General features: G+C 48.9%; 8 protein-coding genes across 8 annotated transcripts; 2 read left to right on the top strand and 6 right to left on the bottom strand.

Annotated features, from left to right (window-relative positions):
* Positions 1-354: 354 nt before the first annotated feature.
* On the bottom strand, positions 355-1886 carry ppe1 (putative ribosomal protein/carboxylic ester hydrolase (Ppe1); the record flags this gene model as incomplete). The annotated part of the gene is made up of 4 exons (XM_022533599.1): positions 355-832; positions 921-1017; positions 1095-1582; positions 1717-1886. 4 exons carry the CDS (start codon positions 1884-1886, stop codon positions 355-357), a joined length of 1233 nt encoding a protein of 410 aa, XP_022389283.1.
* Positions 1887-6540: 4654 nt separating this feature from the next.
* ABOM_006469 (uncharacterized protein) lies at positions 6541-8217 on the top strand (the record flags this gene model as incomplete). The annotated part of the gene is made up of 2 exons (XM_022533598.1): positions 6541-6714; positions 6784-8217. 2 exons carry the CDS (start codon positions 6541-6543, stop codon positions 8215-8217), a joined length of 1608 nt encoding a protein of 535 aa, XP_022389212.1.
* Positions 8218-8865: 648 nt separating this feature from the next.
* On the bottom strand, positions 8866-11023 carry npl4 (nuclear protein localization protein 4; the record flags this gene model as incomplete). The annotated part of the gene is made up of 5 exons (XM_022533597.1): positions 8866-9132; positions 9192-9324; positions 9414-10652; positions 10716-10846; positions 10925-11023. The coding sequence occupies 5 exons, from the start codon at positions 11021-11023 to the stop codon at positions 8866-8868; spliced, it is 1869 nt and encodes a 622-aa protein (XP_022389213.1).
* Positions 11024-11886: 863 nt separating this feature from the next.
* On the bottom strand, positions 11887-12673 carry pst2 (putative NADH-quinone oxidoreductase Pst2; the record flags this gene model as incomplete). Its single annotated transcript, XM_022533596.1, has 4 exons — positions 11887-11988; positions 12047-12443; positions 12501-12586; positions 12647-12673. 4 exons carry the CDS (start codon positions 12671-12673, stop codon positions 11887-11889), a joined length of 612 nt encoding a protein of 203 aa, XP_022389246.1.
* An 890-nt stretch (positions 12674-13563) lies between these two features.
* On the bottom strand, positions 13564-14331 carry yth1 (cleavage polyadenylation factor RNA-binding subunit YTH1; the record flags this gene model as incomplete). Its single annotated transcript, XM_022533595.1, has 1 exon — positions 13564-14331. The coding sequence occupies one exon, from the start codon at positions 14329-14331 to the stop codon at positions 13564-13566; it is 768 nt and encodes a 255-aa protein (XP_022389211.1).
* A 5058-nt stretch (positions 14332-19389) lies between these two features.
* Positions 19390-20317, top strand: ABOM_006465 (glycoside hydrolase family 18 protein; the record flags this gene model as incomplete). Its single annotated transcript, XM_022533594.1, has 2 exons — positions 19390-19597; positions 19656-20317. The coding sequence occupies 2 exons, from the start codon at positions 19390-19392 to the stop codon at positions 20315-20317; spliced, it is 870 nt and encodes a 289-aa protein (XP_022389285.1).
* Positions 20318-20935: 618 nt separating this feature from the next.
* ABOM_006464 (asparaginase ahrA) lies at positions 20936-22220 on the bottom strand (the record flags this gene model as incomplete). The annotated part of the gene is made up of 3 exons (XM_022533593.1): positions 20936-21193; positions 21268-21968; positions 22043-22220. 3 exons carry the CDS (start codon positions 22218-22220, stop codon positions 20936-20938), a joined length of 1137 nt encoding a protein of 378 aa, XP_022389286.1.
* A 1890-nt stretch (positions 22221-24110) lies between these two features.
* Positions 24111-25524, bottom strand: ABOM_006463 (DUF3712 domain-containing protein; the record flags this gene model as incomplete). The annotated part of the gene is made up of 5 exons (XM_022533592.1): positions 24111-24419; positions 24486-24610; positions 24667-25082; positions 25149-25275; positions 25446-25524. 5 exons carry the CDS (start codon positions 25522-25524, stop codon positions 24111-24113), a joined length of 1056 nt encoding a protein of 351 aa, XP_022389284.1.
* Between the last annotated feature and the right edge of the window lie 74 nt (positions 25525-25598).

Below are 25598 nucleotides of genomic sequence, written 5' to 3'. Positions count from 1 at the left end.
GGATTTTTCTTAGACGGCGCCCTGGCTTGTTTCTAATGGGATGGTGTTGGTGGCCGTTGCAACTTATCTAAAATTAGCTATGTATTAGCTTCTTACTTGGATTCTACTCGCGGTTTGCAGGCCGAACATCTGGAGATGTTGCGCATGATCATACCATTAAGAAGTTAATCGGTTTGATACAACGGACAAACTTCGCGACCATAAACGAGTAAGACGGAAGGGATGCCATGTCCCATCGGATTCCAGTACAGCTCCAAGATCATTCACGTGGGTATGGATGATCTACGGGTAGTTATATTCATTATACTTTCGCCTTTGTACACTTGTGCACTGTATAGACATGATAATTACCATCTATGGTTTATGGAAAGAATTCTGCCCCGTCCCAAAAGGTGGAACAGCTCCGGCTCCCTGTTTCATAGCCGCGGAGGCTTGCATATCTGCCACTTTAGGCGGCAGTACCAAAGCACTCCTGTCATTTCTCTTGTAAAAGTCTACTAGCACCTGAGCCGTCTTGACCGGCTGATCTTCCTGTACGAAGTGCCCTGCTTCGGGAAATACCTGCAGCTGGTATTTACCCTGCATTTGTCCAATCATCAACTCTTTATCCAGACGATCTGTTCCGGCGAGAAGAAGTAATTTTCCGCCACGAGCTTCAAGGAATTTCTTGCTCAGACCGATGAACCAGTTCTCCCAAAAGGGCTTTGTTTCGGCGAGGTTAGTACGCCAAACCCATGGTTTTGAGGGGTCAGTGGGTGTTGTTTCCTCGTAGAGGAGGGAAGGTACAGAGACTCGAGCTGAGGTTCTGTTGCGGATTGTGCGGGAGCGGGTGCTGAGATTGTTAGCACATGGTGCATGTATACCTTCAGTAGACAAAGCAGGTTTGAGCGGTCTGTGATTTAGATAGGATAGAAACATACTGCCATTCAATCCCTGAGGCAAGGGAGGGAAACCGAGTGGGCCGTGTAGAAAGATATTTTTCCATGCTTTGTAGAGCGTCCATTGCCGAACCTGTATCTGCAGTTAGCAAGCTTCTGTCCATTCTATGCCAACCAGCGATCCAGTAGCGGGTTTCTTCTGCAAGAATGGCATACCTTCGACAACATCCAAAACCGCATAAGCTAACACCTTCGCACCCAATTCGCCCTTCTTCGCCACATCTGTGATAACTGCACCGCCCAGGCTATGTCCCACAAGGACAACATCAGGTAGACTCGCCCAGCCCATCTTCGACTGCGTCTCACGGACGACGAAAACCAGATCCCGATTGAGCGTCTCCAAACTTAAGTCCAACTCGACCTTTCCATCTCCCGTCCCCGTGGATGTAGACGTCTGGCCGTGGTCTCGCGCGTCGATAGAGAGGATTCCTGCTTTGGGGAGGATCTTCCGAATTTCCTCTGCACAGGCTGCAAACGAGAGCCCCGACGAACCGGCACCATGGTGCATGACGAAGAGCGGGCCCGAGTGTGTGGGAGGAGTGAGGTATACATGGTGTGTTATGCGCGCGGAGTCTGTCTCTTGAACGAGAAAGAGCTCTTGAGTGAAGAAGTCGGCCCAATTCAAAGTGTCGGTGGAATTGGATCTGAGGTGCGTGTGTTAGTATATGCCAAAGGAGCGAAGATCACCCCGGATGCAAAAATAGTAAAGAGTCACAGATGGCACAATCAAGAGCAACAGTCGCAGCGATCCAGTATCACAAGGGTACGTTTCACTCACCCTCGCGATCTAGCAAACAGCTGCCGACTAGGGGAGGGAACCACGGTCCCCGTTGATGAGGCGGACTCGGAATCGTCTTCATCGCGGGGTGGGTGCATGGAGAATGGTGGGGCCTCAGGAGGAAGCTTGGCCAGTTTTGCTTTGGCGAAGGATTTCTGCAGTTCGCTCATGGAGGTGGGTTATGGTATGTTTGGTGCTGGTAACTTGGGCGCTATTTTCCTTTGGTGGGAGGGTGGACGGGAGCTCATGTGGGGTGGTGGGATGAATGGATCTTCTCAAGATGATCGGCAAGGTTGGACCGTATGATTTGGAGATCTATTGTAGTATGTAGTTGTTGGGGGGGATTGGGCACTCGGGGATCTATTTCCAGGAGTCCTGAAGCCGAGGCTATTCGAAGACTGGATAGTGATTGATATCTGTGCCTGGAAGTCGTGTCACAGGAACCATAAATCAAAAACGTTTGAATTTGAAGGCCCTTGACCTGCCTCAGGCTGGCACCTTATCTCCAATGACGTCATGGGACCACGCCCAGGTTCGGACAACTGGAAGAATATAACGATGTGATGGTTAAAAGGCGGCGGCCGTTTTAAGCGTCCATTTAACCAGTACGCGTCTCCCCTCTCCTTCCTTTTAACAATTATATTCTCTTTAGTGCCAGGATACTAGCCGACCTCCCGGTCCCTTCTGTACTCTGTTTATCACTCCAAGCACTGCTATCCTCAGCCTCTCTGCCCTTGCTCGAAATATTTACCTTACTGCCAGTCACCTGTTGACTGGCTTAATAATAGTAGCTAGATCCCGACCGGATAGATATAATAACAAGCAGAGTCAGAACAACAATAATACCAGCTCCAATATAAGTGAGATCTTTTCAGATATCAAATCTGACAGTGATTCTACAACTGATCAAGATCTCGATAATAGAGATTCAGACAGCGATAACAATAGCCCCGATAATAATACTAATAATAAGGACCAGCTACCTCCAGAATACTACTGTTACGCCCGGGGCTTCGTCGTCGTCGAGTCCCAAGCCAGTAGGCTAACCGCGTGTAGGAAACCTTACCTGCAGTCGACGCAAGACTGCCGTCGATACGGGAATGCAGTACGTATACTCAGTAGTTAAAAGAGTACGAACGAGCTGAGACTGGTTTACTAGCAGAGGTAACTCTGTAGTAGCAATTGAGATTGGTCATGAAGAACTAAACTAAGTACATGAATGAGTGTCCTTATATCCTAAGCCTTTCTGCCTGGTACTAGTATCGTCCTTGGTATACCGTTGGTAGCGACCTGGTATACGATGTTCGTATATTTTCTATACATCAAGTCACGTGAGTCCTTTGTGTGGCTAGTTCCGGCTTCCGTGGCTTCCTTCCCTGAATAACATAAAGAGTAATGCTACACTGGTTTCCGCAGAATCACGAGCTTCGCTCTCGAGCCCAGCTTCACTCCCTTAGTCAGACCGGTCTAGCCGCACAAGCGGTGATCTTCGCTTTCGTCGCTATCTCGTGGACCATGAGGATGAATTTATACGACAGTGACCTTCCAGATCTACCTTTCTGGGCTACCATCCCTGAATGGTTCATCTATGTTTGGTGGGCGGCAGTGGATAATATAATATTTGCGTTTGTTCAGACTAGCCTGTATCTCAAGATACGTCGTCATGAGCAGTTCTCTACGGATCAAGAGACGCAACCTTTGCTCACAGCAAGTGCATCAGAAAGTGAAGAATAAGAATCTCTATATACTTATAATACTATACTATTATATTGGGGGGAAAAAAGAACTAAGTTGTTGCTGGTATTGTAGAATTATTCCTTCCCTATAATGCGAAATTCAATCGTATTTGACGCCGGTATCACGAGTTTAGGTCGACCCCCATTGTCCGCCGGATCAGTCACCTTCCCCCAAGGATACGGTGGTATTTTGACAGTTGTATCGGCATGTTTATCTACTCCCCCATAGTCCCACCAGTCAACTACACCACCCTTGAAGCGATAACGCCATGTTTCTCCTACTTCCCAACCATAAATATCTTCCAGAATTATCCATGAGGAACTCCAGTATTCTCCCGGCTTCAGAGTAATAAAACCCTCATCCTCTACCACATTAACCGTAATATCAGAATTATCTAGAAAAAGTCCGGAACATCCACAGGGACCCTCCTGAAGCTCCCATAAACCGTTCTCTAGACGATAGGAGCGAAACAGTTCCCAGATTATATAGTTACGGAATATTATCGGCCGGTCTGTGGGGCTACCATGGTAGCGAATATACAATGATGCATAGTGTTTTCTTTCGGGGATAATAGTATTCGGACCGGAGAGCTCTACACTCAGGATAGGGGCGCCCTGTCTATTTGAGAAAAGTATAAGCCTTATGAAATATTGCGAACGGAAATTATTCCCAAGTATTGAATAAAATAACTTACACACGGTCTGATGGTAGTAACGGTGGAGTAGATTGTCGGCGAATAGAGACCGGAGACTCTATCTGCTCATATGTAAATGTAACACTTGGACCTCCCGGTATAATTAAATCCGGCTGTACCGGATTAGCTGCCAGATAGGATCCCACATAGTTACTGGAGACCCCCCAGTCCCACAAAGAAATCTTTGTACCGGGCCAGACCAGCTCGTATATTTCGCCGGGCTCTAGCTGTTCCCTGTACCTGCGTGGAAGACTATGACAGTAGGTGATAGAATCGCGTGGCTTTAGCTCCTGAAGATCAAATGAGTACTTTATATGTACCATATCTAGCGGATCTAGAGTCGTATCTGGTACAAGTACCCTTTCCAGTTTGCCATCTGAGGTGTGTCGTAGAAGTATAAATCCATCTTGACTATACCCCTCATTGAGGGGAGACCACACGAAGACAAAAGGCCTTGGGTCATTATCCTGTGTTGATCGACGAAGAGTATACTGTAAAAGCGGACAGAGTTCAATCTCGAGTTGGAGATATGGTGCTTTAGGACTTGGGTTTATTAGCAAGTGTCTGGTCTCGACAGACAGTCCAAGTCGAATAGCAAGGTGGGGACCGGTAATAGAGAGAGAAAGAGAGGGGGAGTTCAGTACTTACTGTCTATCCATAGATGAAAATTTGATGTAAGAGGCAATTTGCTGGTCCATTTTTTGATCTTTCGCTGATTGTAAATAAACGAGAAAGAATAAGTCCGGCTTTAAGTAGTACTGGTTAGTTCTGACACGATGTCACCTTGTAGAACGCCGACGACACTCGTATGTAGTATTTGTTGGGATTTCACAGGTACTGTTAGAGTAGGATGTATCGGGACCGGTATCTTGTTAGGAGAAGCGCACTTGTTGATTATTATAGATATAATAATAGTTACTTATCTGAGTGCTGTTATTCTGATCACTGAGTCTCTTACTATAATCTTGAAAATAATTAGTTAAGCTACAAAGAATAGATAGAAGATCAGGATATGGATAAATTATCTCCGAATCGATAAAACTATCAGTAATTTATGGGGTTGATAGCTGAAGATCTGTATTTTTTCCAAAATCTGTAGTCGGCAAAGATCAACAGGTTAGTAGAAATATTATTATTAGAATCTAAAAATCTCAGGAACTTCTTCAGACTGTTGCCAGAGCTAAGTATACTTGGAGATAATAATCTATTCTCTATAGTATCTCACCGAAATGGAGGCGGCTTAGTTGGGATATCAGTATTCTCTTGAAGATTATGTAGTAAGAAACTATATCCGGTTCCAAACTCAGAGATACTAAATAGTTTGGAACTTTTATACTGTATCTCAAAATCTCTGGATATATATATAATTCTGTGTAAGAGATAGAGCCAGGGCACCCTATTCCACAAGGCCGAAAGGTCAGAATAACTCGGGATCAACGATCCCGAAGCCCTGGGACTGACTTATATAGCCCGCCGTTACAATACTAGAGTTGCTAGTTAGAAAATAGAAATATAAAATATTCTGTAACTATAATAATTAGCAGCGGTACAGTATCAGAGATAAAATAGATAGCTTATTAATTAATAAAATAAAAGTAACTAGATTTTAATATCTTAATTGTCCAGATAATCTGTCGGTGATACCGTTGCTGAAATAGATAAAGAGAGGGGTTTAAATAGTATTATGTTGGAAAAGGGTAATTGTCGGGTAATGTAGTATCTTCGGAAGCTAACCATGTCATCGTATACCAGTATACCTTAATTTCTAGTAACCAGTCGGTGAATTATTCGGCTCCAAGTGCCGAGACTCTTCTAGATAGTAGAATCGAAACATGGCATGAGGAGTTGCCCAGTGGTCATATGACCTGGAAGTAAGTCTTTTTAACCATTGTTGTAGTCCTCCTCAGTCTCTCCTTCCCCTTCATCTTAGATCCAATATCATTCAAAATGAAATCCACATCCCCACCCAGATATCTGTGCTACCGATTGGAAGAGAAGCCACCTATGGTATTTCCAGAAGATCATATCCTCTAGTTGGTTGGGGTCTCTACGCTGGCCAATCCATGGTTATGCGGGCATGAGCAATCGATGACTTCACCAACCATTCCAATGCTTCAGCTCCCTGCATTACCACTGACAGGGATGCCGGGTGCATCATTGCTGTATACCCACTGATCCTTAGTTTTTCTTCAAATTTAAGCTTACCCTTGTCCTGCTAATCCTGGAGGTGCATGTCCTACCCATGACGTCACCTCAACTCAGGAATTTTGGCATCTCGATTACTCTGGAGCCTGGACTCGAATTATTGCTTTCTCTTCCTTTTCTCCCTCACGCAAAGGATCCACACTGTGAGCCGCTACAAGGTCTCCCATTTTATACCAATATAGCACGCAATGGTCGCACTCTGGAACAAGAAAAAGGACGACCCCGAAAGACAGGAATCACAGACTAGGGATGAGGAGGGGTCTTCCAGAAACTATCATGAACCACACTATCAAGAGCCAGATGAGCGCACGAGACTCCTCCCTCGCGATAATAACGCTTATCTGAGACCTGATGATCCTGCAGTAAGTCGAACAAACCGCTACCTCAAAAGTTGGCCAGAAGCATTATCCCGCTGACATTCGAAATGCAAGGTCTCTCCGTATAACCTCTGGAGCGTTCGAGCTCTACGAGCCCTCTCTTCATTCTTCCTTGTGATTAGCTTTATATGGTGGGCCTTCCTACTCGTCTCCATCTTCGTCAGCCCGCCGATGATGCACACTCGGGGTTCCGGATTCTTTAGCTTCGCCTACACTTCTTTAACAGTCGGCTACCTGATTATCGCGCTCCTTTTCTTCTCCGTACCGTCAAAGCCTATGACAATATGCGGCGCGATTCTATTTGTCTTCCTCTTGGTTGATATGTGCATCATACTGGGCGTAGCTCACATCCGTGTCGAAGAAGGTTGGGTGGGCATCGCCTCGGTCGTTTGGGCAACGTTCATCTCCATCTATGCCATTGGGCAGAACCGCTACGTCGCATGGGGCAAAAAAGAAGAGGAAGAGCGTCTGACAGGTCGCGAAGAGACACGCCGTCCCCTCCGAGAATGGCTGGCCGTGCTGATTGCCACCATCATTATGGTAGTCCTCGCCATCGTTTCCGTCCTCTTCACCGCAACGTTGATCATCCGCATTCAAGACTCCTCCCTTGCTGCACCAGGCAAGAAATACTACGTCAATGGCAACCACTACCAGGTCCATCTAAACTGCGTCGGCAACCCAGGTCGCAAAACTGAAGATGGAGGCCGCATTCCCACAGTTTTATTGGAAGGTAATCACGGACCAGTCGAACACACCTTGCAGCCATTTATCGATGATGCGTACCGCAACGGCTCCATCGAACGCTACTGCTACTGGGACCGGCCGGGATACGCCTGGTCGGACAACGCGCCGTCCCCTTACTCCGCCGGCATGGCAGCTGACTCACTTTCCGAGGCGCTCGCTCTTGCCGGCGAAGAAGGCCCCTGGGTCCTAGTCTCAGCCGGAGTAGGCGGCATCCACAGTCGCATTTTTGCCAGTCGACATCTCCTCGAGATAGACGGGATCATGCTCATCGACACCCTGCACGAGGATTACCTAGACAGTCTGGGCTCACCGGGACGAGGTTTCATCCTCTGGATTCGGGGTGTACTCTCTCCTCTTGGACTCGACCGACTCGCCGGAGCCATCTTCAAGGGCCGGACACGGGAGGACCGCGTCATCGGTCGTAGCGCCTATCAAACTGCTAAGGTCATCCGGGCCAAGTTGCAGGAGAATTTGGTAGCCAAGTCCATGACTGCTTCGGAAATACAGACCGCGCGGCACGTACAGATGCCCGACACGCCGTTGACGGTCATCAGCTCTGGTGTGGAAGTTCGGAAGAGTGAAAAATGGAGGAAGGCCCAGGAGGAATTGACGAAAGTGACGAAGAATCTCGAGAACTGGGATATTGTTCGCGGGGCACCACATGAGGTGTGGAGATCGGCTGAGGGCCGGTCGATCGTGGAGAAAAGATTGAAGCAGATGGTCAAGGGTAAGGGGAAGAAGTGATATCGTCCCCTTTCGCTAGGATTGTCGTGTCTTTTCTTTTCCGCTTCTTCAAGCCTCTTCTGCCATTTTATTTTCTTCTCGATTTATTTTGGGTTAGTTCTTTTATATGTTACCCCTTTCTGGCTGGCGTTATTTCAGACCCTCATGTGTGGTAGGTTAATATTTACGGTCTACTGTGGTGTGATTCACGTAATATAGTCTACTTCACAACGCACTCCTTAGTATCTCAACTGCAGACGTGCCTAACTTCTGAGATCAGTGTAGGCAGTCCACACAAATTTGTGAATCCAACTATTATAGTATCACGAGTAATTGAAGCACCAGTAGTTGTTCCTGAGAAAGTCTCACAGCTCGGGAACTCGACTTTTCCAGCAACGTAGCTTCATTCCACCCGTACCATCTAATATCTTTGAGCTATATCACAAGACATCCATCCTCACAATCGGGGACCTAACCAGCCGAAATATATGCATAGGGTTGGTGGGGGTCGGGAGAACAGATCAAGAAATACTGCAAGGCACGAACACGTTGTTGCACAGCCGGCGTACGCTAGGCCAGGACGTCCGATGACATGACAGCTTTGACCGAGGGGAGCAGGGTGGACGATGCTTCGACGGGGAATGTGGCTACGCGGCTCGGATCGACCAGTCACTCTAGACTAGCTCCCTTGAACCTCTTAGCAAGCTGTTCACTTTCTGATTTTGGAGATTCAGGCCTTGAGGGGAATAAACGTTTTCCAGCTTGGGGCACTGCGCGTGGAGAATCGGCCGAGCTCAGCCAGGGGCGCTTAGGGGGGCGCTCACCACTTTCCTGAAGAATTGTGACCAACGTCGCCCACCCGGGGGTGTTTATCAACTGGACTCCGTCTGCGGGATCATGTGTTGTCGCAACGCGGCCGAGGAGTGCTTCCTCATCCTGTTGTTGTGTCAATGCTTATCGCGATCATCAAACCAGTCTATGATGGGTTTGCCTACCTTGCTGAATGTGGATAGAGAGTGGAGGAAACACAGAAGATGGAAGTCGGATACGGCGCGAATCGCCTTGTCAGGGTCGCCGTGGGAAACGAGCTTTTTGGCGACGTGACGAAGCTCCTGCTTTCGCCGATGACTTCACGGTTCTCAATTGGAAAATTACCTTCAACAAAAAGCGGAGAGGATTCCGTGGGGAATCCATGGGTTAAAGTGACCAAGAGATACTCAACAGGGAATGCTGGTTTTGCGTTTTGCTGGGCGCTAATACCATACTCGTTAATCTTTCGGTAGAAAACTTCGGGTATATACCGCGACCTGTTCCCAGAGTCATCCTCTTCGGACTGTACGAGCATGACCGAGGGCTCCGCAGACGGTTCGACAATATCTGCCCTGACCATCTCAACTGCTGCAACTGACGCCTGGTAGGCGCTTACCGAGATGGCACCCTCCTCGTCTCCACTGAGAACACAAGTGACAAAATTGGAACCAAATCGACCAGACCGGCTCCACTTGGTTGCTTTCGGATATTGGGCTTGTAACCGCGCTGCGAATGTAATCTCTAGGGACGAAAGGAAGTGTGAATCAATGTGTCGCTTGCAGACAACCGAGCCGTCCCCTTGTCCAGCATCTAGCAAGTCAGTAAATATAACGCCGACTTTCTCAAGGCCACACAAGCGTGCGACATCGTCCACCTCCTTCTCATTGTGCCATTCATGAAGAGTGACGCCATCAATTTCATCCACCTGAGGTGGCTCATAGATCGCTTGAACCACAGCTTTGACTCCCAGAGGAACCTCAGTGTACTCTTCGTAGGTGCCGTAGAGGAACCCCAACCGTTGAGCACCGGACTTACGCCAGAAATCGAGCAATGAGTTAATGAGATCAGGAGAAGCGAACTCCACATGGTCCACAGTACGGAACTCTTGAGGCTGCAAGCTAATCGCACTTGGTTGGCACTTGGTACAGATTCCCTCCGGCCACGAAGGATGTCCCGACGGGCAATCCCGTCTTACTCGGTAGTATGGTTCACTGAGTGGGGGCATGAAGGAGCTCTTGAGCTCGGCTTTGTTGGTCGCAGCATTGAGTTTCCGCAAATAGGAGTGAAACGATAAGTGCTTGATCTTCTTCTCCGCAAGGTACTTGGGGTCGTAAGGTTCTAGCGGCATACAATAGTCGCACATGCCCTTGGGACCATGCTTGCACATTTTCATGTCACGGTTGCGCTTTATTTTCCCATCTTTCTTATCCAACGCATCGTCGAGGGGCGACTGCTGGACCACATCCCAGGGGTTTTTGATTATAGCGGTCGGTGAGGTAGGTTGGGGGCGAATCGAAACGGTTTCGGGTTGCGGGACAGGGGCTCCATTCAGACGCCGAGAAGACCCATTCGTAGTATTGCCATTTACGGAGCCGTCTTGCAAGTTTTGCTTTTCTTGATAGCCAAGGTACAGCTTGTCTCCGTGTCTACTTCTAGCATTAGCAAGCTCGAGAGCTAATAAAGACACCGCCCAATACTGGCTAACTGACTTTAGACCGACAGTTCCAAGTGCAACACCATCGAGAGTGCCCAAAAGTCTCTCATCTCCACCGGTACCTATGGGCTTGTTGGAAAGGTTTATCGAAGAGGGTTCAGTATCCGGAGGGAGGTGCTCCAAAATCTACAGATGGGATCGTTAGCTCCAGCTAGGACCCGGCGAGATGCAGAGACAAGGTTGGCACAGATATCCAAGCCATACCTTCTGCTTGAGCGAGGGAAATAGTTCCTGTGGGCTGACTGTCAACCGGAACTGGCCATTGCGGCTTTCGAATCTCAGAACGATCGGCCGAGACGCCATGGGGAAGGATTCAGTGTTGATAAGAGTTAAGGTGCAAGGTAGTTGAGTGGCAGTGAGTAATGCTGTCTATGGGTATACGGATATATTGATCGAGTTCATGGAATCATGACGATGGGAAAGCATAAGGCATAGTGAGGCAGTGGCGGGTTTGGAGATGAGATGAAGGTGAGAGAGCTTAAGTTGGAGGAGAAGGCGGAAGAGCTCTATCGTCATCGCCGCGGGTTACCGCCCTGTTACCAAGACCCCGCAGAAAACACTTACAGAACTCATGTATGATGCGTAATCTGAGTACTACCCATGCTCAACTCGGTAGCCAATTATTATTCGGTAGGCCCTGCTTCATTCTCATGGTGTTAGAGAGATTTAAATAATAATTCCTTTAGGAGGTTTCTCAAAATCAGATTATGAACAGAATAGAAATCTACTTCGAGGTTCTTACCACCTCATATTTTACTACTGAACCAAAACGAGGATGGAATATATAATACACCATTCGTTATTGAAATGTTGATAAAGTATTTGTTATTATATTTGCAGGTATGGTATATATCATTTCCAGATCTCAAGTCAGAATGAGGTATCGACCCATCACAAAACGCCATTGGAACAAACAAAACGAACGAAGCACAAAGATCAAGTGGGTATACAAATGGAGCCGATTAGGAAATGACACACTTAGGGAGACCACAAGGTCCCTCGCCCTTCTCCTTCTTTGCCCCTTGTGTACCCTGTTCGTTCTGCTGGCCATTCTGCGCAGCGTTGGAAGCTTCTGTCTTTGCAGGTTGTTGGTTTTGTTGTTGTTGTGGTTGTTGTGATGCAGCGGCAGGCTGAGACTCAGGCTTGGTCTCCTCGCTGCCATGCAGTCAAGCGAAGTTGACACGAGCAACGTGCTCGTAGAAGGCCTTACCCTGGCCCTCGGCGATCTCGAGTTCGAGAGCAGAGGGCTGGCGGGAACCATCGGCACCCTATAAAGTGATAATGTTAGTAAATAATCTGGCAACGAGACATAGACGCAAAACTTACAGCGAATGTACCAGCACCCCAGGCGCTACCACCGTGGACCTCCTGGAGGTTGGACAATTGGGCGAACATGGTCTTGTAGCCGAGAGGAACGTAGATGAAGCCGTGGTGAGCAAGAGTGCTCATGGCAGCAATGGCGGTGGATTCCTGGCCACCACCCAGGGTACCAGTGGAGACGAACAGACCAGCATACTTGCCCCAGTAGCCACCGGTGGCCCAGATGCCGCCAGTGCGGTCCCAGAAAGCCTTCCATTGGGCAGGGAAGTTACCATAGCGAGTAGGGATACCGAAGAGCACAGCATCGTAGTCCTTGAGGAGCTCCGGGTCGGCGATGGGATGATCCTTCTTGGCAGGAGCGTGCATCTTAGCCAGGACCTCCGCAGGCAGGGTCTCAGCAATCCTATGACCGATCATTAGTAATTGGGCTTTACGAGCTGGTATTTCTTTGTGGACATACTGATAGATGGTGGCCTGGCCGCCAGCAGATTCAATACCCTTCTTCTCGGCTTCGGCCAGGTGAGCGATGTGGCCGTACATGGAGTACTACCGTTTGTTAGCCATTGAGTCTCGTGTAAGATAACAAGAAAGGTTAAAAACACATACGTAAACGATAGCGATCTTGGGAGCCATAGCGACGGTATATGGTCTGAATTTTATTTGAGAAGGGTGAGATGGATGAAGAATTGAAGTCTCGACCAGACAAGGCGAGAACTCTTATATCTGCGAGATTGCACCGTTGCCCACGAGGGGTTGGGGCTACCCCTCCATTCGAGGAGCTCAACACCAGAATTCAACTGGAAGCTTGCCAAAACATCCGTAATCGATGACAGAATCCATTAGCTTCGAGAGAACCGTCGGATGATTGGTTCTGGAAGGGAGACTGTGGGGGCTGCTGAGGGCCCAGCCGAATGTTCATCGCTCCACCGGCCCCTCCTGGGCCAATCATCAGCATGGCTGGTCACTTAGCTGAGTCTTACTGATGATTAGCAAATGGTCCCCCTTTCCCGCTCCCAGAACGTTCGATCCGAACAGGACTCGGGACCTTGCTGAATGATCTCTTGTTCAGGTGGAAGAATGCTTTGCCCAATCTGGGCGAGGAAAGATACCCTCTTCTGCGCTTCAATTCCGCTCTGGTGAGTAATACACTACGATATGCTAACTAATGTGACTCGGATATCTCGCAATGCGCTGGTCTTGCGGTCGTGATGTCATCCACTCCGGAAGGTACTACGACGCCATGTCACCTTAATCGCGAGCCAAAATGGGTGGCTGTAAACTGTGTGTTACACAGCATCAGACACAATGACCATGGCATTGTTCCTTTGTGTGATCCTCTATAGTGACACGCTCTTCCATACCCTATCGCAACCGCCATTATCGTTCACTAGATCATACATCCGAATAGATTGTCAATGCCTGATTTTGGGTATCTCAACGTTCTAGTAATAAGCTTAAATCCACCACGAACAAATAACCTGCTCCTCTGTCCCATCCAAAAATCCCCCAAAACATGTCCCCGCTTATAGCCCACGCCCCCGGCCTCTAAAACGACCACGCATGAATCCACCCCCGCGTCCCCGCTCACTCCTCCATTCACGTTCTCGTTCCTTTTCTCTTTCCTGCTCCTCCCGGATCAAGATCCTCTCTCGCTCCAATTCCTCCTCGGTCTTCTCCACCCTAATGGACGGCTTGGGGAGGTTCTCAATCCACCGGGCATGAGCGTCCGCGCAACCCTTGCCCTCTGGACAGAAACCTGCCAGGTAGTACTGGCACAGACGTCGGCGCACATGGCGCTTGGCACACAGCGGCCCCAGCGGGCAAAACCCCCGATCGTAGTGTTCGCACGGCGGTAACCGAGCCTGCTCCCGCACGTGCTGATAGAGACAGTCGTCCCCATTCGGACAGTAGCCTGACCGCGAAAAGGACTGGCACTCTGGCATCCGACGAAGGTTGTATTCATGGAGATATTCACATTTGAGGCCTTTTTTGCACAGCCCCTTGAGGAAGTGCTTGCAGACGAGTGACCCGTGCGTCGTAGACGGTGCCAGTCCGGAAGCAGTAGTCGTGGACGTCGTCACTCGTGATGGGGTTGGATGTCGATCGGGGCAGGCTGGCCCTAAGGGACAGTGGCCTTCACTGTACGCCTTGCAGACGGGCACATCACAGGCCAGTCCGAAGCCGAAGCTATTGCGTAAGAAGGGGATGAAGGAGAAATCGTTATAGCTTGGGTCGCGCTCGCTGCCGGAAGCTAAGATCTGTGATGCGGCGTAACTAACTTCTGCTGACATGGCTGTGTTTTGTCGTTATATAATAGAGGGAAGCAAAGGATATGTGCCTATTTTCGTGACAAAGGCAGTGAGGGATGACGAAAGGCTCGCCGGCCGGAAGATTGAGCGGCAGCGGAGTTCAGATACAATTCGGCGCTGGAGCCAGTCCAAGGCAGTAAGTAAGGGGTTTCTTGAGCTGTACAATCCGGTGAGTGATTTTGAAGATAAAGTCAGGAGAATGGCTAGTAACAATGTCAATGCAGTGGTGGTCAAACCCAGGATGCCGAAGAAATTGTGGTCAAATGTGAAAGTAACAGCTCGATAGCGGAAAACGGCCTAGCCTTAAATTAGAAGGCGGTGGCAACCGCTCCGATCCTCTTCAATCAACCAATCATGAAACTATTACACGTGACTGTCAGCTACCACGGATGCTTTGATGCTGCGCAAGGGTGGACAGTTAAGGAAAAGCCGGATTTCTCTAGAATTTATAGCTAGAGAAGAGTCTCTAGTGAAGCTCTTTCCAATACAATTGTCACTTATCCCAGACATTCTTATAAATGCCCGTTATGTGCTGTATAATTATTGTTTATCAACCCCAAATGATAAATCCAACCAGCAACGCCTATTCATGATCAAAGCACAAGTATAACGTTGCAATCCCTCCGCACGACGGCGGATGTCACTGTTGATTGAGGACTGAGTCGGTGACACCAGATAGCTGCCTCAAAAAAGGAATCTTCATCAGAGCTGAGGAAATTCTTCTCAAGTTTCAACCCCCTTACGGCATCCTTCAGAACGCTTAAAAATGGCTTCTGGTCTTTCAACCGCTTATCCGAGTAAGGGGTGGAGCCCAATGTTGCCTGCAATGACGCCAGGTTACACAGTATTTCATCGATCTTCAACGTTGCTTCGCCTAAGAAAAGCATTGTGCGTGCATTTCAAGCTTGTAGGCGAGCCCCGTTTGCCTCACCTGTCGAATCTCTCCAAGTTTTCTTGGTCGATGCAGATTCCATCAGCCCAAAAATAGGAAGGCATAGCCGCGTCGCGAAGATGTCGTGGGGCCGACTCCAAGTTCTTAGTAGCCAGATCGTCTTTATACTCACAGTTATCGGACGCTTATCATCTTGATTACCCCAGACATAGGATAGCGCAGCGTAGTAATCTAGAATATCATGGTTATTGTAGGAAAGATTTCATGCCATATCAACGTGAACAGGGTCTTCGGATGAACTTGTAGAATGGAGAATAGCCAGTCGGAAGGAATTCGGCTCGGTCAATTCAGCGTGCTAATAGGCGTCCTGCATTGTAACTTACCGGGTCAATAGGCATTTGACAGAATATGAGGTTTTCACATATAGGAAATGTTAGTTCTGCTTCCCACTATTCTCGGCTCTTCACGTTTCCCTCAACCTAAGATAATATCATCATATCTTAACCTTGCTAAGTCTAGCTCATCATGCGAGCATCCTTCCTGATTGCTAGTTCTTACCCTCCATTTCCCCCAGTTCAATTTCATTCGTGGACACTCTTCTCGCCAGGACGCTACTAGTATCATTCGAGCCCCTCACAGCACCCCCTCATTCCGTGTTGCGCCCAGTATACTGTTTTGTCGTGAAAGGTGTCGATAAACTCATCCCATTCGGTGATCTGCCTTGTACACAATTAGAAGACTTTGTGTGTCTTCTCATAGATATCGTTTGTCATCACATAGAACAATGATGTGATTCTCGAAAGCAGCTCAGGGATAGATATATCCAATTTAGCGTCTGGTGTGCTCTGGTCACCTCAATACTCTGACTGACTATTTAACTCGAGCCAACTTACATGCACTGAGGGACGTTGCTGATGATCCACATTATACTAACTTCTAGGAAGATGAAAACATATCCCGCTTATCGGCTATGGCACAGACCATGACAGAGGTAAGTTTAGAGTAAAGCCATCTATATTTCCATGAACCTTCTGATATTCCTCTAGCGAGCTGATCCGTGGTGCAACAATGAGAAACTGAGGCGTTGTTACATGTGGAGGAAGAACTAGGCCGTGGCCATTTCCATGCATTGCTAGCTTCATGCCTGTGGCTCGAGTAGAAAGTAAATTCTGGCCCAACCGAAAAAGTAAAAGCTGAAGTACCTTCAGGTTAGTAAAGAACAGTTTGTCATCTGGCTGAATCGAGGAAATAATCTAAAATGAGGAGAAAGAGGCAAAGCATATCAAGAAAGGTATATGGGGAGAGAACTTTTACTTTTCTTCTTCTTCTTCTTCTTCTTCTTCTTGTTGTTGTTGTTGTTGTTGTTGTTGTTGTTGGGAGGCCCTTAAAGAGACGACCTGGGTCCAAAGTAGCTTAAAGTGTTACAATATATTGCGTTCTACAGTTCTACATTCTGCTTCCGGTCCATAGTACTTCCTCTGGATTTCCCACTCAGCGAGCTCAATCTCGAATCGTCGATCTAGCTATTTTGCCGGAAATCTACCCCGTCCCATAATCGTAGATAGCCATTGGTATTTCCAGGTATGATACTCAAAATAGATCATGAAACCTGAGCAAACAACTAACCTTTCAGACATTCGAGGAGGGTCTAAACTAGGTCAGGTATAGTCTTGTATCTAGTTGATCGTGTAATCACGTGTATACTTGGCGCCCTGGAGCCTCAGCAGCTGAGCATTGATAGATTTTACTCGTTAAATTAGCAATAATTCGTAATTGTCTACGATCGGACATGGATCCTCGAGTATACCCGAAGCTTCTCGAGCGAATTATATCGAATCATTTCGCCGTCACGCAACAGTTTACCCGGTTTAGGTTCAATAGCGGGAGCAGGACAACCGACGACCTAGTCTAAGGGGTAAAACGGAAGAATCGTTACTAGAGAAAAGAGAAAAGAGAAAGAGAATTGCAGATCTGGTCTTGGGGGGCCACGGCATGGCTGCAGACGTAAACACTGGTGCTGCTGCCCCTGCATACGAGACATCCTGGGAAGTCACAACGTCACATGGCCTGCTTCGCGGGTCTGACTCTGGCGTTGATATTCCGTGCGTAACACGTCGGCAAATTGTGAACAATCCATTGTTCTACGAAATATAAATACACACATACATATATATATATATATGAGTATATATGTCTTTAGTACGGAGGCTTCATGGACAGAATTGGCTCAATTCACGATGTGTTGGGCAAGTCTCGACGGAGGTTATGGCCCGGGCCTTCCGATTTAGGGTTCCGAAGTGGCACTTGCGGCGATCACTCCAACCATCGTCAAGACTTTCGCCTGCACCCCGAAGGTCAGGTGCATGGTTTGGGATGATTGACGCATGAGTGATCCCTGAGCTCAAACAGACCCAGTCATATCCACGCATGGAGCATCGTCATTTGCAATCCGTCATGCGGGGGTGGAAAAGCGACTAATTACTAGTCTGCAGTTCTCTCCACAGCCACGAACGAGTAAGAAAAGTAAGTAAACCTTATGGGGTAAAAAGCAAATCCAAGACCAAAACAACCAAAAAAAGAAAAGAAAAGAATAAAAAAAAAATTGGTGGAACTCAGCTAATCGATCGACAGTGCTCTTTATTTATGAAACATCTGAAAGAGTTACATCCCAGCACCGGTGTTATCATTATTGCCAATTGTTGGCATTTCTACAACGGGTCTTACCTAAGGTTGGGGTGGTTTTCCGTCCTATACTATACCATTACCAAGTCAGCCCGCAACGCGCAGCTCTGCCACCGATCCACTCAAATCGTACAATGAAGTTGGGGCTTAGTCCATTGCTACCAGACTCGTGAGAAGATCTTCACCGAAAAGCCCCAGAACGGTCTTCGCAGCCCTTTCAAACCCGCGCTCTCTGCCTAGTGCTTCACCTATGAAGCTTCCGGGGCACCCAATAACTACCAGTCGACGGAACAGACACCGAAAGGTGGGGTGAGCGTAATCCGGGAGTTTAGACCCTCTGGAAGCTGCTGCCGATCAAAAGTCCCTTTCGATATATTTCTGGCCTTGTGGCTGGTCTACGAATGAGCAATGTACCGTCGGAGGCCCAGCTTGACACGGTCCTCTTGCAACCCTGCAATAGAAGGATAAATAGAATCTTATTGTCCGGGGTTGGGGTCTTAGGCTCGGAGTGGGAGAGAAAGAGCGAAAGCGTCATTTTCCAGCACTGGCTACAAGTCAGGACTTGATGCACGGTCTTTCAATCAGCGTGCATTGTGCAGCAAATGTTATGTCACTCTTCTGTCGTCGACGGGCATGGAAAGTCGCTGAGCACTAACTTTGGTTGCCTTCTTTGATTTCACGCCTCCCAAAGACCTCACTTGGGGGGTTCGCTTTCACTTTCACTTGTCTGTTCTTTCTTTCTTTTTTTTTTTTAAAAAAAAAAAGACCCCAGCCAAATACGAGTAGATGACGAACTAAGAAAGAAACATTCAACCACCCCAAAGCAAAGGAACATCCCCCACACGTGACATTGTCCTTAATAGGGAAGCTGCTTTTCCCACACTTTATTTTTTTCACGATTGTTGGTGCTTGTGGGCCTTTTTAATTTTCTAATTATTTTTCTTTTCCTCTATTTTCTCCAAATCCACGTTTTTCTTTCTACAACACCTCATTCTTCTCAAAGTCCTCATCTTGAGTTGTATGCTACCATCATGCCATTGTCCGGCGGTCTTTTCCCCCACTGGCGTCGCAAAGCGGCGGAACGCTCCAGCAACAACTCGTATGAGGTTCCATACTACATGAACGCAGCGTATTATCCCAATTGGCGGATATACCGAAAACAGCCTCCTTCATCGCTCAGGCTGGGATTTGTCTCTCACATCTTCTACGCATTTGCTTGGTAGTACAGCCATATATCAGGCCGAGGGAACCCCAATCCCTTGGCGGGTACATACGTATACAAAGTACAGATGTTAACCAAGACGTTTTGTTTGATTTAGGGTCAAGGAAGACGGCACCGTATATGTGGATCTCCCACCCGATTTTTTCTTTTCTTAACAAGGATAAAATTTCTTCATCATCAGAAAGATCCCACGCTAACCGCAGATCTCAATGTGTAGTTAAGCGATGAATGGGCCGATGCGCAAATGCCTGTGGACGGCACGCAGGGCTGCATCCGGGCCTTCACGCAGCTGAAACCGCAGTACCCCAAGATGAAAGTCATTCTCTCCGTCGGCGGAGGCGGCAAAGGAAGCGAGAACTTCGCCCTCGTGGCGCGGAGTCAATCGCGCACCGAGACATTTGTCCGCACAGCCAGGGCGCTGGTAGACCAATTCGGCCTCGACGGCCTCGACAGTATGCATCGACACCTTCTTCCTCAACTTACCATGAGCACATTACTAATGCCCCCCAGTTGACTGGGAACACCCCGCCGACCCACAACAAGGCATGGACTACGTCCGACTACTAGCAAAGCTGCGGGAAGCACTGCCTTTGCCGCGATTCGTATTAGCAACGTGTCTTCCAGCGGGCCAATGGGCTCTCCGGAATATCGATCTCTCCAAGGCATCTATGTACCTCGACCTGATCAATCTTATGACGTATGATTTTGCTGGGCCTTGGACGAACGAGAGTGGACACCATGCGCAGTTGTACAGTCCTTCTCGGAATCCGGGCGCTGTCTCTTGCCAATCTAGTGTGCAATATGTGCTTTCGCAGGGTGTCGACCCGAAGAAAATCTTGCTAGGAGTCCCTGCCTACGGCCGGTCATTTTTGGGTAGCGAGAAGCCCGGTCAGCGGTATGCTGGTACGGGTGGCGAGGACGGCGTGTTCGACTACAGTGATTTGCCCCGTCCTGGCGCTAAGGAACATCACGATGAGAAGCTTGGCGCAGCGTACTGCTCTGGTGGTGATGGCGGGTTCGTCACCTATGATACGCCGCGGACGGTGCAGCAGAAGGCTAGGTTTGCGACCAAGACGAAGCTGGGAGGATTGTTTTATTGGCACATCGGAGGAGATGCACGCGGTCCGCGCAGTCTGATCGAGACAGGGTATAACACGCTACATGAGATGTAGCGGGAGTCGAAATATCCCACACTCCAAGCGCGGAGAGATAAGAAAAAGGAACAGTCAAAACAAAAGAGGAAACAACAACAACAACAACAACAACAACGAAAACAGGACAGAATTTTGAGGAACAAAAAACGGTTGATCGGCGTGTCATGTGTTTATTATTACTGTGTCAGAATACCAGGTATGAAAGAAACGACTCAAATGAACTTTTATTCCTACAAACGAGTAGGCTCTGAATCCCTGTCGCCGATCAGATCGTCTGGCGCATAAGCTTTCATATACCTAGAAACTAGTATCTAGATCGACCCTTAGTTCCCTCCAGGTACAATAGTAGTATCTTACGATATCTTTGATTCTGAACCCAATCCCGAACAAAAAGTCCTCTTACCATAGTAAAAAAGCTAACCAGAAACCACATCTCCAATCCCTCGTTCACAAAACCCCTAAACCCATATAAAACATCCATCATCTCTAATCAATAATCCATAACCTATCCCATTCATAAGTCCATAATCTATAATCTATAATCTATATACAAAACCTCCCCAACAAAATCTACTTCATAAGAAACCCACAAAATCTATAATACACAACCCCAACCCAAAGCAACCAAACAAATAATCAAGCAACCCCAATCCGCTCAAAAACCGCCCTCATCTCCTCCACGCTCTTCCCCTCCGCAAGCAACAGGCCAAGCAGAACGCGTGTCTTCGCGGGGTTCAGATACCCGCTTGCGATCTGGCTCGACTCGGCAGAGGACGGCACCTCCCCGTTTCCGGTGCGCGTGCTGGCCACAATGGGGATGTCGTGCTTGGATATGATGTCTTCCATGGCGGCGCTGAAGGGGGTGGAGACGGAGCCGGAGCCGGAGCCGGCGATCTGGTTGTGTGTTAGTATTCGGTTGTTTTTTTTTGGGGGGGGGGGGGGGGTGGAGGTAGGTAGGAGAGACTTACGACGATGCCCTTTGCGCCGTTCTGGATGGCGGAGTATAAGGTGTCGTTGTGCATGTCTTCGTATGAGTAGAGGATGTCGACTCGGGGGATGGCGGTGATGTTCTGGATGTCTACTTCTGTCTTGCCGGTTGGCTGGACCGGGGGGTAGAAGAAGTAGGGTTTGTTGGAGACGACTTCGCCGAGGTTACCCATTTCGATGGCCTTGAAGGTATCAACGGTGTTGGCGTTCGTCTTGGAGGCGTAGAAGGCCGAGACGATGCGGTCGTTCATGACGATCAGGGCGCCGCGGTCTCGGGCCTTGGGGCTCGTGGCGACGGTGACGGATTGGAGGAGGTTGAGGGGGCCGTCGGCGGAGATGGCGGTTGAAGGGCGCATGGCGCCGACGATGACCACGGGCTTGCGGCAGTTGACCGTGGCGTCGAGGAAGAAGGCGGATTCTTCGAGCGTGTCGGTGCCGTGGGTGACGACGGCACCGGCCATGGTGGGGTCATTGCAGACGACCTCATTGATCTGTTTGGCGAGGCGCAGGAGAATGCTGGAGGTGATGTCTGGGCTGCCGACGTTGGTTACTTGCACGCCGGCTACGTTGGCGACGTTCAGCATTTCTGGGACTGCGTCGATCAGCGTCTGGATGCCGACTGCACCGGCTTTGTAGCCTGTTGTTGCGGTGTTGTCGGCGCTGGAGCCGGCGATTGTGCCGCCTGTTTTTCTGTTTAGTTTTTTTTGGTTCGGCGAGGGGGGGAGGACTTGTGGGATAGGGTAGGGGAGTGCGTACCTGTCGCGAAGATGGTGACATTTGGCAGGGTGGTGTTCATCTGGGTGAAATTCAGGCCATTGGGGTTGGTGAACACATAGGTGACGTTCGAGTCCGTGGCTCGAGGATATAGGAGCGGCGAAGCATGGCTAATAGTAGCTAGGGCCGACACGGCAAGAGCTTTGAAAGTGACACCCATCCTGCTGCTTGGTTGCTCGGGCTTTTGCGTAGGGGAATGGAAGTTGAGCTTGCTCTGGAGAACAGAACCGACATTGTGGAAGACATGCCAGTTATATAGTATAGTGGCTCCGGGTTCGCCTGCGTTGGCCGATTAATTTCCCACTGTCGACCAAGAGAGAATTCTTGGCAATAGTAGTCTTATCGTGGAGAAACCGACACATTGGATACATAGTTGTCTCGGCCAGATAAGTGGCACAGTGGGAAGATCACAGCGAAGTCGTTTCCCCATAGATGAGGCATTTCACGTAATGATAATCGCATATCAATGGAGCCCATCTAGGCACCAAGGTCTTGGAGAAACTCCGATCGGTCTTGGCGTCTGGCCTTGAAGTATGCGAGGACCGTGATGCGAGACATTCTCCAACCGCATACTTGATTTAGGGGGGGAGCAAATGGTGGGAGATGCGCATATCCATCATGGGCATGGCTCTTGTTGGGGTAACTCTGGGAAACCTTTAGGTAATTGGATCCAGTGATCTTCGCCGGTTAATGTCGCCGTCTGATAAGATCCGACATCATCTTTCGGGGCATGTCGGCATCTTGACCTCGTGCTGTTCACGGCATTTGTCTTGGGTCCAGTGGACGATTGACGTTTACAATGGGGGGACACGTTCAATTGGTCATATCCTGCGATAAGGTCCCTTCATCGTCGGCTATTAGTCGTAGCAAGTTGTAAGAGAACCGTTGACTGATTGTTCGGGGAGATGGTTTATCGAGTGGATCGCCAAGGGCTTGTCCTTATCTCGGCGGGGAGCCGATAGGAAGTTGAACCCACCTTCGAAGCATTCCGACGATTACCCTGATGCTCAATATCAGCGGATGATTGCGGCTGTGCAGCGCTGCAGGATTCGAATCTGTAGCAATAACACGGCCAACTATGACTATCTTCATATACCCTCGATGGAATCTCGCTGGGCTATTCGGGCGTGTAGAAGGATCCCGATCCCAACGCCGAACCATCCTCAATATCTTGATCACTCTCGGCGTCCTGAACAGCGCAACCTCACCCTTGGACATATCCCAAAACGGTCAGCGGGCAAAAGCCAAGCAGCACGTTCTTGCAGTGGATCCTATTACCTGCTGGACCAAGGCAGCAGCCAAGCCAACCGTTGCCCCGACTATTTCCACGTTTGACCATCCCCTCGGATCGAGTCACACCGTCGACTGTATCTACCACTTCTACGCAGTAGACCCTGTCCGATGGAGAGACCGAATCCCCGGGATTCGGGGACGACGGTAGGCTTTTCTGGCTATTTAACTCCAATGGTCGACCGCTGGTCTAGACTTTGGTGCTGGTTTAAGTAACACCGGGGCGATCGACGGTCCTACGAGCTCGGTGCGGTAACCTTAATCGGTGAACCATTGGATTGCGTCCTCGCACAAGGTTGTACCATGACTTGTCTTTACTTTGTGTACGGGGTCGGCTTCGCCGGGGTTAAGTCGTCTAACGTTATTCGACCTTTTGAAACACAAACAGAGTTGTTGGTGTCGGGTGAAACTCCTCTCAAATCTGATTATATGTAGCGAGGACTATTATAACAAGGAACAGCCTCTAAGCGACGACCCTCAGCGTTGAGTGCTATACAAGCGAAGTTACTCGAATGCCGTTCGGATGAGATATGAAAAAAAAACGAAAAAAGGTGGATTATCAATCAGTCCAGACCACCCTCCCATCATCAAGCAGTCGGATCATCGCGGTTACATTAGAATGGTATCACGAACAATTAAAGACGTCATTGGCGCAACAGCGGGGCTCCAAGACACACGAAAGACATAAGGAACAGTAAAAGTGTAACCACAATGGCCAAAACGAGTTAAGGCTAGCGGAATATACACGGCGATGCCCTGTTTAACGCGAACTCATACTCGAACCCACCACCTCGGTGATGTTCAGGTCAACCCGTAATTTGTTCGATGCCAAAGCCCTCGAGAAATAGGAGAGAGCCTTGCCGTCGTACACACTCGAGTTGGTCTCAGAGCCGGTGATGTCCACAGGGACAATTGTACCCGGATATTTCGTCATCAAACCAACCAAGGTCAGTTTGTCTACTTCGGCAGTCATGGCAAATTTGTTATCACCAGGTTTCAACAGTAGATCTTGGATGTACGATTTGCCAATGGCGGTCCCATTCACGGAGAGATCGAGGGTCACATTACCCTGCAGTCATCAGTTCGCGCGTTCTTCGTACAACGGGTTGGGAAGAGATTCAATCGTAGTACATACCAAGTTGATCGTCATCACCGACGGGTTGGGGATCAGAACCTGTCCTTGGGTGTTCGTTCCGTCGGATGCCGGCGTGGTAAGAAGATGCACGCCAGACAGCGAGAATCCCTCTAGCTTGTTAAGGCCTTTCATGCGGTTAGTGAGTATGACTAAAGCAATGCGAACGTTCATCTGGGCGTACCCTTCATATGAGCGGTGTGGTTGTACGTCACGGTGATCTTTGGCAAGCCCCCCTGCTTCAAGTCCGGTCTCCCATAAACATTGAGGTCAACATATTCATTCTGCATCACCGCTATGGCGAAGTCGCCGAATGCAGACGCATCAGTCAAGTCCAGGCGCTGATCTACATGCACCTCGACTCCGTCCCTCGACTTGAGCTGCGGAATGGTCGCGATGCCGAATGGGGCTGCGCCCAGGAGACCGACACTTGCGTTAAAGCTATAGATGGTTGGATGATACATGCTGTCCGTCCAGATGACCTGCTGCTGGTCCACATGGAATGAATCCGGTGTCGGTTCACTGATCGCCATCGACTTGACTTCCAGTTTCGAGTCGTTAATGTTGTCTTGTGCGATGTTTGGATAGCCGACATATACCCTAGTGGAGCGACGCTGTCAGACGGGCTTCGCTGGAGAGAACCATTTTTACCAGGATTGAACATACACCGGAAGGGTCACGACGAGCACGACTACAACGAATGCGATAAGGTGCGCCCACCACCATTTCTTGAAGTGGGCCGCCACGCGAGATTTGAAGCTAGGCTTTGTGGCAGCGGGTGAGGCCACCATGCCTACTTCAGTAACTTCAGGCTTGTCGCTAGACATCTCGCGTCGCTAGACCTCGATGAAATTGATTGAATTGAACTGACGCTAAGGCCTGTCACACAGGCAGCCCTGTCACCCGCCAGGTTAGGAGGCACCTCCCGAGAAAATGGCCGGAGAGGCCGAAAAGGGGTCATACCACGTTTCTTCTCGAGTTCAGTACCGACTGAGAGTCTGCCTCGCTTGTTTTGCTCGACGTGGTGGGCTACAGAAGGCATTATATCGTTAATGACACCGTCAAGAAAATTCTTGGGGACTTGTGGCGGCGAAAAAAAAAAAAAAAAAAAAAAAA

Source organism: Aspergillus bombycis (assembly GCF_001792695.1).
Source record: "Aspergillus bombycis strain NRRL26010 chromosome Unknown contig00041, whole genome shotgun sequence".
NCBI classification, from domain to species: domain Eukaryota; kingdom Fungi; phylum Ascomycota; class Eurotiomycetes; order Eurotiales; family Aspergillaceae; genus Aspergillus; species Aspergillus bombycis.
The sequence above is the reverse complement of the archived record's forward strand: the minus strand, read 5'-3'. Positions and strand labels throughout refer to the sequence as shown.